This window comes from Psammomys obesus, unplaced genomic scaffold (genome assembly GCF_907164565.1).
Source record: "Psammomys obesus unplaced genomic scaffold, mPsaObe1.curated_primary_1811, whole genome shotgun sequence".
Classification (NCBI taxonomy): Eukaryota; Metazoa; Chordata; class Mammalia; order Rodentia; family Muridae; genus Psammomys; species Psammomys obesus.
This window is the reverse complement of record NW_026585895.1, coordinates 8,867,989-8,879,928: the sequence shown is the minus strand read 5'-3', so window position 1 is coordinate 8,879,928 and position 11,940 is coordinate 8,867,989. Positions and strand designations below refer to the sequence as shown.

The 11,940-nt window shown below is 38.4% G+C and overlaps 1 protein-coding gene across 1 annotated transcript in view; it reads left to right on the top strand.

Moving 5' to 3' along the window:
- The window catches only part of Agps (alkylglycerone phosphate synthase), a 101,058-nt gene that overhangs the window by 62,789 nt on the left and 26,329 nt on the right, over positions 1-11,940 (top strand). Inside the window, exons 14-17 of the mRNA XM_055600201.1 lie at positions 1,675-1,787; positions 6,370-6,439; positions 9,796-9,857; positions 11,710-11,799. Of these exons, the coding sequence (XP_055456176.1) occupies positions 1,675-1,787; positions 6,370-6,439; positions 9,796-9,857; positions 11,710-11,799 (335 nt within the window). The remainder of the gene's footprint in view (positions 1-1,674; positions 1,788-6,369; positions 6,440-9,795; positions 9,858-11,709; positions 11,800-11,940) is intronic.

The window sequence follows — 11,940 nt, the reverse complement described above, 5'->3', positions numbered from 1 at the left end:
TCCTTCCTTCCTTCCTTCCTTCCTTCCTTCCTTCCTTCCTTCCTTCCCTCCCTCCCTCCCTCCCTCCTTCCTTCCTTCCTTCTTCCCTCCCACCCTCCCTCCCTTCCTGCCCTTCTTTCCTCCCTCTTTCTTCTTTCTTCCTTTCTTTCCAACAGTGTTTCTCTTTGTAGCCCTGGCTGTCCTGGACTCACTTTGTAGACCACACAGACCTTGATCCACCTGCCTCTGCCTCTCTGAGTGCCAGGATTAAAGGTATGCACCACCACCATGGTTAGTGTTTCTTGGAACTCCAGAGACGTTGAACCAGTCTCTGTCCTTTCTGGGTGTAGTTATGGGTATATTAGCCAAATGTGGCTGTTGTGCTAGGGACAGTTACTTGTTTCTCACTGTTCTTTGGTGCATACCCTTTTGAGTAATAGAATTATTAGGTGCTGTAAACAACGTTTTCCAATCAAGTCTGTCTCTTTTTTTAATAGGATTTTTCTTTTTGGTGCCATGGATTCAAACATACCTTTTCTGATGACTGTAATTACTTCTAAGCTGAAAAAACCCTCACTCCCAACCCCATTATTTTCTTGTTTTGTCTTTGTTTTTTTTTTTTTTTTTTTTTTTGGTAGTGCTGGGAATAAAACTCAAGATCTCACACACTAAACAAGTGGTCTACCATTAAGCTATCTTTTACCTCTTCCCTGTCTTAATTAACAGTTAAAGGTGTTTGTTGTGGTGTGTTTTTTGGTGGTGTTGTTTTTGTTTTATCTCAGTCTTTTGCTGTTGGATGATCTTTACCTCCTCACCCCGTTGCTAACCTTTGTGTGAGCACTAGTGACTGACTAGTGCCTGCTTCTTTTTACACTGATGATGAAGGCATCTTCCTACCTGAGAAGACACTGAGATTCTAGTGCTTTGTATTAGTTTCTGTTTTCGTTTTGAAAAGTTGAAAAGCTAAAATCTTGTTTTTTCTCTTACTGTTTGGAACTTCTTTGTTACCACCATCACATGTTCATTGTTCTAGAAAAATTTTAGAGACTTGTGCTTTTCAAATGACCACTGGGATTTTTATTATAATTGGCATATTCTAGTGTATTAATTTGGCAAATTTCAGATAATTTATGCATCCAGGAACATCTGTGTTATCTGTCTTTCATAGTGAATTTATATATTTCTTTTCAAAATTAGGTTGGTTCTTTGCATGCACAAAAGCTTTTTTGTTACTGTTATATAATGTGTCATGGTTGGTTTGTAGAGATGTTGTTAACTCCAATCAGCTGTTTTGCTCTAGCATTTTGTAATTTGTGTTTGGTTTTTTAATTACAGTGACAATCCTGGCCGGTACCTGTTGGGTTAGTGTATCAGCAGGTATTTTAATACCATGGTACACTTTGAAATACGGTGTATTCTGTGTACCTCAGTTTCCCATGTTCTTGCAGTGCTAACCACCAAGCCTGGCGCCTCATGCAGGCCAGTAAGCGCCCACCAATCCCTGTTCTCCCGGCAGAGTCAGTCCGTGCACCAGGTGTTCTTGTTAATGGGCGTGTATAGCTTCAGAATTCACTGTGTAACAGGCTGCTGTAATTGAGGCTAAATCAGAAGGAAAAGAACAAAATGTATTTCAGTTTACTATTTTATAGGCTAAGGCTTTCCTGTCATAATAAAATTTTATTTTATATTTTGTAGTTTAAAGGATTTGATCCGAATCAACTAAGCGTAGCCACGTTACTGTTTGAGGGGGACCGTGAGAAGGTTCTTCAACATGAAAAACAAGTATATGACATCGCTGCAAAATTTGGGTATGGCTTTGCATTCGTAACCAAGAGCAAGTATGCTAAAGGTGTAGCAGCTTCCTAGAGACCGCATGTGCCAGCAGCTCTAATTTGGGCTGGCTATTATTCACTGTAATTTATGAAAGTAACCTTAAAATACCGTTTGTAATTCTAAAATTTGTAGAAAGAGTATTTGTTGCTTTGACCTAGTTTCATACATACGTATATACATACAGTATATGTGTGTATTATATAATGTTAAATATGTAGGAGTGATGTGTTACTTTTACCTCATTTTACATGTGTAATGTGAGTGCGTTATACAGTGTTAAATATTTTGCCTTCCTAGATTCTTGCATGAATGACAGTTTGTGATATGTTATTTGTTATCTAAGAATGAGACAAAATTGTCGGGTTACTAATTCATGTATAAAGCATGCTGCTAGTGTGTTTTTAAAAGGAAATTGTGTTTAGTCTGTGGTACTTGATAAATTATCTATACCCCACCCCCTGTCACTTACTGTTTTATGTTGGTATAAAGAACCAGAAAACACTTTGCATCTGTAAGCGACTGACTAATGGTAGGGTGGCTTCTGTCGGCGTGATGGATTATAAGGTGGTGAGTGGGCGCTCCTGTGGGAACGCTGTTTGTTAGGGCCGAGTCCCTCCCTTCTCAGGGCGGAAGCCAGCAGTCTCTGCCCTGGTCTTTTCCGTCTGTCCAGGGCTTAGGGCCTACCTCACATTAAGCTAGCTTTAAACTCTGTAAACAGTTATCTTCTTTCCATTCTTTTTGTCCTAAAAACTCACTTCTGTTGGAGATAAGTGCTTAAACAATGTCCCAACTTGTGTGTATGTTAACTTAGCTCTTTATTTCTATGATTGTCTGAAATTAGCATTAAAATACTGCCTTAGAGTGAAACCAGTCTAATTTTAGACTCAGTTTCTACTTTGAGCACTGAAAATAAGTTCCTTTTTTATATTTGTTCTATTCTGAAATTACAAGCAGAATTTTAATTTTCTTAGTAAAAAATCAAGTTCACTCCTTTTTTCTCTGATTTTCCATGATTATTGTTGTTCTTTTTTGAACTGCTGAAGTTCTAAGATACTTAGTATCTAAGTGAATGTCAGGTCTCTTTTGTCTCTTTAGGTTTTGAATTGTACAGATTTTCTTCTCCAGAATAAATAATTGTGTGCTTGTATTTTCTAGTTTCTAAGTTATATGGAATACAAATATAATTTGATTAAAAGACTTTTTTTTCTCTTTAAAAAAGTTAGTCAGAAAAGATTTAAGCTAATTTTTTTCTGTATCTGCTCTAGCATTGAAATATTAGAAGCTGAAGCTTTTTTTTAATTACGTACTTCTACTTGATTTGAGTAAGAAACAAAAGCCTTTAAGAGCTGAATAAATCCGCCTTTCAGTAGTCATGATAGATGCTGTGACATTTCCCATATAACTTAGGCAATTCCTTCTCGTTATTTTGCAGCCTTCTTAGGTCATTTGATCTGATTCAGCATGGGAGGGGTTAGTTTGGCCAGATGGCCCTTTTACACAAAATGAGAGCCTGGCTTTCCTCTTCGTTAAGTTACCTACTCCTTCTTTAAATATGTTTAAGAACCTTGTGGATTGGTGTTTGAAATTTGTGGAAATAACAAGAGGTAGATGACGGATACTCTGTTTAGAAATAAGGCAGTTTGAGTCTAAATGTAATATTTAGAATGGCTACAAAATTGACAGGAGAAATATCTCATTTCTGAGTTTTGAGATTGATTACATATTATAAACATAAATATATCTTAATTTGATTTTGGCTAAATTGACAGACAGTTCTGAAACCATGAAAAGGAAAGGTTCCAACAGCTAAATTTGCAAGAAAACTTATGATTAGAAAAGTTAGGCCCAAATTGCCCTTTGTTCTCTTTCAGGGCTTATGAATATAGGATGGATGTCCAGCTACAGGTTTTATTGTTGTGTTGTTCCTTGCTTCGTATTTTATTATTTTTAAATTTGAATACATGTGTATGTGTGTGTTCAGTAAATATGTGCACTTGGTAGCCACTGAAGCCATTTGTCAGTTTGCCCAGAGCTAGTTACAGGTGGTAGCCACACTGCCCCTCTCCAAAGGCAGTGAACTCATTCACCTGCTGAGCCGTTTCCCTAGCCCCTTCCGAGTTTTAAAACAATCATGTTTCTATCGGGTTTGTCCCACTGGATCCCAGTGTGGAGTGGGTTATCTACTACCAGGTAGTAGCAGAGGATTGAAAGGAAGTGGCTGTGGTCAGCAAAGTAGACGTCATCTTCCCCAGGGAAGCACACGGGCTTCTTCCCACCACGTACCTTTGGCGTGCTCTGTCTCAGAGGTTCTCAGTTTTGCAGCAACCCTGGGCGTCATAGTTTTTCCACCCTACCAGCTCGTGGACGTTGCTTTACTTCCTAGCTCAGTACTGTCTGGTCTCCGTAAGCCCTAGAGCCTGGCTCTGTTTTGTGTTTAGTCAAGTTAGAAGCCCACCTGCATTCCTCAGTCTCACCACAGCAAGTTTGTGACTTTAGAACTTTATTTGGCTCTCTGCATCAGCCTCATATCCAACACAGGATTAACTTTTCATGTTGAGTGATTTGACCTGAGCTGTATCTTGCTGGTTTGTTAGCACTGTGTTTATCAAATGATGTCTTTCATTTTGCCCCAGTCTTAGTGATTTTAGAGTAGAGCTGCTCTGTCAGTTCTTTGCATCTTCAGTTGACTTTGGCTGGATTCTGCAAGCAGGTTTCTTCTGGATGTCCCTAATAACCATGTGTAATTGTGAATTTAAAAATACAAGGAATGGGCTGGAGTGGTGGCTCAGTGGTTAAAAGCACTGTCTACTCTTCAAGAGGACCCAGGTTCAATTCCCAGCACCCATAGCTCACAGCTGTCTGTAACTCCAGTTCCAGGGGATTCAATACCCTCACACAGACACACATTAAGACAAAACACCAATGCACATAAAATAAAAATAAATTAAAAAATTTAAAAAATCCAGGGAATTCTATTTAAGCCTGGGTTTTAGCTGGAAACAGTCTTAAAATACCTGTGTAGAACAAATATTGTTATTGTATTATACATTATATATTACACATACATATAATATTATGCATTATACATTGTTACTATATTATGGCCATCAAGTCAAACAAAACAGAAAAAAATCAAGTCAAACAAAATTCAGGAAAAAAAAAAGAATTATAAAATGTCAATTGAGGCTATAAGAAAAGTGGTTCTTTTAATTAACTAAAATGAAATAAAGTTTAACTTTTGTCTGATCATAGGAAAAGTATAAGTAGAATCTTTTCTGAAGAAGGTAGTAGAAGACAGTAGTTGTGGGATATCTTTTAAAAAGCTTAAAATTTTTTATTTTTTTAATGTGTATGAATGTTTTGCCTGCATATATATGTGTGTATACACACACACACGCATGCAAGCACGTGCTAAAGAGCACCTGAAGCTAGAGCTACAGGTGGTTGTGAGATAGCGTGTGGGTGCTGGGAACTGAAACCTGGTCCTCTGCAAGAGCAACAAGTGCTTTTAACCACTGAGCATCTCTCCAGATCCTCATTCAATATCTTTTAAATTAAGAACTTTGGCAAACCAGAAAACTAGGATGAGATTATATGATATACACAATAAGTCTAACTGAGTCGCCTAACACAATAGTTATATCTGTGGATAAAACTATTTAGGTTGAGAGTTCATATACACATTCATAATATTAACATTTAAGGTGCTGTTCTGTACTCACCCACATATTGCATAGTGAACTTGAACACTTCTGTGTGTTTTATCTCCTCTTTAAACAATGAATTCATGAACCAAATATATGTTTGAGAGCTGTTTGTTATTTGGGAATTCCTAGTCAGTAAGCACACCTTTTTATATATAAGACTCTATGTGAGTATCAGAATAAAAATCTAATGATGGTTCAGGATCCCTCATGTTTAGGACCAGAAGTATTTCAGGTTTTGGAGTTCTTCCGATCTCTATTTATGCACTGAGATATCTTGAGGATGAACCATGTGTTTAAGCCTTTGTTTTAGGTCTGCTTTATATAAATAAGCTGTAGTTAATTTTATAGTATTTTTGGTATACCTAGCTTTTATGCAGCCCACTGGGTAAAGTCCATCTCGGACTCTTCCACTGTGGCGTTCTATAGCAGCACAAAGTTATGAACTTTGTAGCATCTTGGATTCAGATTTTCAGATTAGGGATACTCAGCTGATATGGGTAAAATAAGAATAAAGCATCTCGTTAGTTTTGTGAAGGCCAAGTTGATCTGAGTTTGTTTATTACTGCTAACACTTTCTCTGCTCTTAAGATTTGGAGATGTAGTTGAGATCATGAGTTCATTTAGCTTGGAGAATAAATGTTTGGAATCAAGTGATTAGACTAATATTTTTAAAAAAGTGTTTTCAGATTTGTTAGTCAAGCTTATTCTCTTTATAACTGGTATGCTAATGATTAGTGAAATTAAGATAAAATGAGTATAACATGTTAATCTGTTGAGCAGTTTATTTTGAGATGTTTTTATTTTTGTTTCTTTACTTAGAATGTGTTGACAGCTTGTGTCTTATCCACAGAGGTCTGGCAGCTGGAGAAGATAATGGGCAGAGGGGGTACTTGCTGACTTACGTCATTGCATACATGCGTGTAAGTTGCATTTCTGTCCTTGGTTGTCTTAACAACTTTCCTATTGCTGTGACAAAACACCATGATCTAGGAAGGCATCATATAAAAGAAGACATTTAATTTGGGGCTCACAGTTGCTTGCAGGGGATTAGAGTCCATGGCCGTCATGGCAGGAAACATGGCAGCAGGCAGGCCAGCAGGCGTGTCACTGGAGCAGTAGCCAAGCTCTTATTCTGATTATCCACAAATAGGAGACAGAGAGAGCTAACTGGGAATGGCATAGGCTTTTGAAGCCTGAAAGCCTACCCTCAGGGACACACCTCCTCCAACAAGGCCACACCTCCAAATCCTTCCCAAATAGTTCTGCTAACTGGGACCAAGCATTCAAATATATGGGCAGGCGTTGGGTGTATGGGGGAGATAGTCTCATTTATAACCACATTGACTGAGATTATAAACAGTACTCTTTCTTGCTTAGAATGAATAAAATTGCCGTATTTTCATAAACCTTAAGCTACTGTAATTCAGCTCATCATTTTACTTGAACCCTGGACTTTTCCGAAGCCCCCTGTAAGACTCTTAGGTGTGCTTTTGAGGAACTTCGGTGATGGAATGTCTTTCAGCCATTTAAGAAATGGAGCCTGCCCCTGGCTGAAAGCTGAGTGTGCCTTTTCTAACATTACTTGTATTGGAGTCAAGCTATTCTCTGTGGCAACAGTCTTCACTCAATTTTTAATCCACCTTAAAGATTTATAAATCTTTATCCCTTCTTTAAAAGTTGTTACTTTATTCCAAGTAGTCACTTGTAATGATGATACAGGAGTCAGGAACTTGTGTTCGCGCATACAGACTTTCTTAATAAGTTTTTGAGTGGCTTCATTGCTCGCTCTTATTTCAAGTCCGTTATGGTCAGTGGTGGAAAACCAGCTTTTTGAGATTTTAGTTTTTCCTTGTTCATTTAGTCTTATTTTCCTATTTTGGTTGTAACAGACTCAAGGTTTCTGACTGAAACCTTATTTATTTTAAAGTTTAATTATTATTAACTTTAATGATCTTATCTAAAAAGAAATGTTGGAAAATTCGACTTTCCCAGGTGATAAATTTTCATATTTACTAGTTGGAAATTGTTTTGAGGGAAACATTTATAAAAAAACATACATAATTTTTAAAATTTCAAAAAGCATGAAGTATTCTCACTTCAGAATAATTTAGTCCTCATTAAGGTCTGTTTGTAGTGAATAGTCAGTTTTCAGCCCCCAAGATTCTTACAGGGTTAGCAGGCTGATGGCTTGTTCCCTTGTTAGAAATCCTGACCAGGAGAGGTGCAGGTCACAAGGGGAGTAGGTGACTAGGGTCACCTGTTTAGACTGTCACTATCCCAGGATCTTCCTAGAGGAAGCACTTGGAAACCTATAAAATTAGGTCTTTTCTGAGTATATTGCAGGATATAGATCCATAGTGTATTTCCCACAACACCGAGTTCAGAATTCTAGAAAATTAATGCAACTGTAATAAATATAGCATGGTGTACTTTGGAAGAAAGTGTTTCTAAGGTTCTAGTTAGTTTTGAGGGAGGCCAAGATAAAAGCAAGTTTATGGCTCTTTCTCTCTAACTTCATTTGCTTTATTTAAAAAAATGTTTAAAAAATAAATTATATTTATGGATTCGTGTTTGAGTATGTACATATGTGTAGGGCACATGTCACGATGTGTCTGGAGGAGAGTCTGCAGGAGTCAGCTCTCATCTTCCTTGTGGATCCTGGCTATCAAACTTGGGTCTTCAGGCTTGGCAATGACTGCCTTTACTGCTGCGCTGCCTTGCCAGGCCTATTTGCTTTACTCTTTAAAACCTTTTTCTAAGCTGGGTGAGGTGGCACATGCCTCTAATTCCAGCACTCTGGGAGGTAGAGGCAGGTGGATCTCTATGAGTCCAGCCTGGTCTACAAAGAGAGGTCAGGACAGCCAGGGCTGCATAGAGAAACCTTGTCTTGAAAAACAACAACAAAACCCTCCCAAAACAAACCTTTTTCTAGTGCATACTTTGACAGGACATGATTCCCAGACAAATGGGTATGTCCCACTGCAGCACTTGCTTTTAAACTTTTCTTTAAAGTTTTTAAAGGGCAAAACCACAAGCAGGGACTTAGATGCTTTGGCTTTACATGATTGGGTAAGGGATATTGACTTTTGAAATGATTGGTCCATTTTAGGTGCCAAGACCACAAACAGTTCTGGCCTGGCCATATGGGCCAGTTTCCTAGCAACTGTGTAACTAGTGGTCGGGGAAAGGCTGGCTTTTTTCCCTCCACAGGTGGCTGGCCATATCTCCATTTGCTGGCCTTTGTTCAGGCTTGTGCTTTAAACTTTAAAACAATACCCACTGATTTTTAATTCTTTGGTCTCTCACAGCAAATGCAGCCAGCAGTCTCCTCCAAGACACTGCGCCCGAAGCGTGTCTCTGTTCTCTCCAAACTGCTACATGCTACACTGTCTCTTTCTGGGCTCTCAAATTTATATTTTCAGAGCCCTAGACTATGCTCTTCTCCCTGCTGCACGAGGCCTAGGCAAGTTACCCCTGGCAAAAGCCACGCCTCGCATGAGACAATTAACATCAGCGGACAAACTATAGCCCAACTAAAATCCCACACCTGAGATCAAAACAAAAGCATATTTGCATAACTGAGTTTACAAAGAAGCCAAAACTTCCATTATATACCACTGATTTGGAGGTGTGTCCTCCCAACACACAGTGGAATTGAAGTGATTGTTTTTACTGTATTTTCTTTTTTGTTTGGTTTTGGTTTTTGGTTTTTCAAGACACAGTTTTTCTGTGTAGTCCTGGCCGTTTGAGAACTCGCTCTGTAGACTAGGCTGGAATTGAACTCAGGTCCACCTACCTCTGCAACTCAAGTGCTGGAATTAAAGGTGTGCACCACTAAACCTGCTGTATTTTCTAACCCTGTTTGAAAATAAAAGCTGATGTAAGAAAAATGCCCCCTATGCTGTTCTCTTGTTTTCTCACCTTGATGCTCAATTTTTATATTGACTATTTTACTATTTTGGCCACTAAACATTTATTCTCTAGTCTTTTCCACACACATATAAGCTTTTCCTCAATAGAGACTCCATTCGCTAGAGAAATATTTGATTTTCTTTTCTGTGTCAGATACTTTATTGGCTGCTGAGGCTATGGAGAGCACAGACCAAGTTCCTGTCCTCAGAGAGGTCACATCCACTTGGGAACTTGCCAGCCTCCTTAGGAGACAAAGAACAGTTTAGGTTAGATCAGATATGCACTGCTAACAATTTCTAGAAATTCTAGGGTTTTTGTTAATTATTACATCTGTTGGAATTTCATGATTTTTGTGTCTTTACAGGATTTGGGTCTGGAATACTATATAGTAGGAGAATCTTTTGAGACTTCTGCTCCCTGGGACAGGTAAAACCTAATTAAAAGGAGTTATTCTGCTACACTTTATAATTGATGCATTTATGTGGATATGTGATTTACCTGTATGTGAATATGGAAGGTTGAATTTTATAAGAAACACTGAAATAAGGAAGGTACTCTTGTTTAAACTAGACATGTGATGTGAATACCATTGATTTCAACCTTCACCCCGCCCCTTTCTGGATTAATGTCAATTTGCTTGGAATCTGACATACAGATATATTGAGGTTAACATTTTGAAAACTCTTACTAAACACAAAACTCTACTGTGTTTGGCTTAGCTTAGGTGAGTCATTACGCTTAAATCTTCTTTTGAAGGCCTTCCTCCCTTACCCCAAATTGTTAAACCTCTCAGCCTTCTTTTGTAATATAGCATTTAGATTTGATATGCGTATATAGATTTAACAAGATCTTCACTGATGTTTAAGTGGTTTCTGAAAGAAATCCAGTTAAAGATATTAAGCATAATTTCTGTTTTTAAATATAAGCAAAACTTTGGTACCAAAACACATTATAGAAAATGTCCTGGAAAGGACACATGGAAAGTATTGCCTGGGTTTCTTCACTGGAAACATACACATTCATACCCACGTACACTGGTACAGTGTAGGGAATCAGTGTAAAAGCTGTGAAGTACTTCATAAACATGCCCTTCTGAGTTAACTTTCAATAAGTGCTGGCAAAAGTCATCACTATATTTTATTTCCTTTAAACATACCTACATTTCCCTTTCCTTTATAAAATGTATGAACTCTTTTCATTCACTAGTGAAGTACATAGGCTACAGACGCTCCTCCTGAACCCACTGTTTAGGCATTAAACAGTTAACGTCTTGCTCTTCTTGTACCTCATTTTCCCCTCTGGAAAGCTTGTCTTTTCTGCATTGTCTTAATCTACTGTGGGCTTTGGCTTTTAGTGTACTGCTTGTCGTATTCCAAGAATTGTTTGAGATGGAGCTAGTTTGTAGGATCACTGTCATTCTCTCCCCAAAAAGTGCAGATTCCCCCTGCCCCAGTCTATATGATTCTGCCTGTCCTTGAACCTGCCATGTCGCCCAGAGAATTTGTGATCTTTTTGCCTCAGCCTCTGGCATTTAGATTAAATGCATGTACACCACAACCCTGCCTTTTTTTTTTTTTAATTTAAATTTATTTATTTATTTTTTACAACTTTTGAAAATACATTTTAACAAGGGGAATAAATCTTAACGATAAAAAGCATTGCTAGCCGGTCACTATTGAGTCCTTTGGAGCAGTAGTTTGTTTGACAGGCAACTCGTGGCAATGATATCAGAGATAACTTCAGTCTGTCATATGTCTCCTTGTCTTAGTATGGATTGCTATATTGTCTGCCATAAACTGGCTGGCTTACATGTTTTAAACTCAGTGTGATATCAGGGGTATTTGGGTATCTGGGTTGTTGGTGAAGGCCCTCTTGGTTATGAAAGACAGCCTTCTTACGTATCCTCATGTGGCTAAAAGCAAGCCTCCTCATGTCTGTCTCTCTGTTTGACATACCAATTCCTTTCATTAGCATTTTGCCCTCATAACCTTCCATAGGCAAGGCCCTGCCTCCTGATACACATCGCATGGTGTGAAGGGTGGATCAGTCATTGCAGTTTGAGGTGGACTCAGACCTTCAGTCCATTGTCAATGAGAAGTGGGTTCATATAGTGCTATCTCTTTAGCATTACAAATTTCCTTGTTGCCTGCTATTGTTCTCTCTTTATTCTAACTGTAGAGGCCGGTCAGTTAAACAAATATGTACATACATGAACTGATGAAGGAAAAATTAAAAATGCATAAGAAAACGCAATGTTTTATTCGACTGTCTTTTCTAGGGTTATAGACCTGTGTAGAAATGTAAAAGAGAGGATCAGAAGGGAATGCAAAGAAAGGGGGGTTCAGTTTGCACCCCTGTCTACATGCAGGTGAGTCCTCACGGCTACAGGTAGACTCTTTTCGGAAAGTGCTGCCTTTAAACTTCACTGTGATGGGGTGGGTGTGTGTACATGCAGGTGAGTCCTCACGGCTACAGGTAGACTCTTTCCGGAAAGTGCTGCCTTTAAACT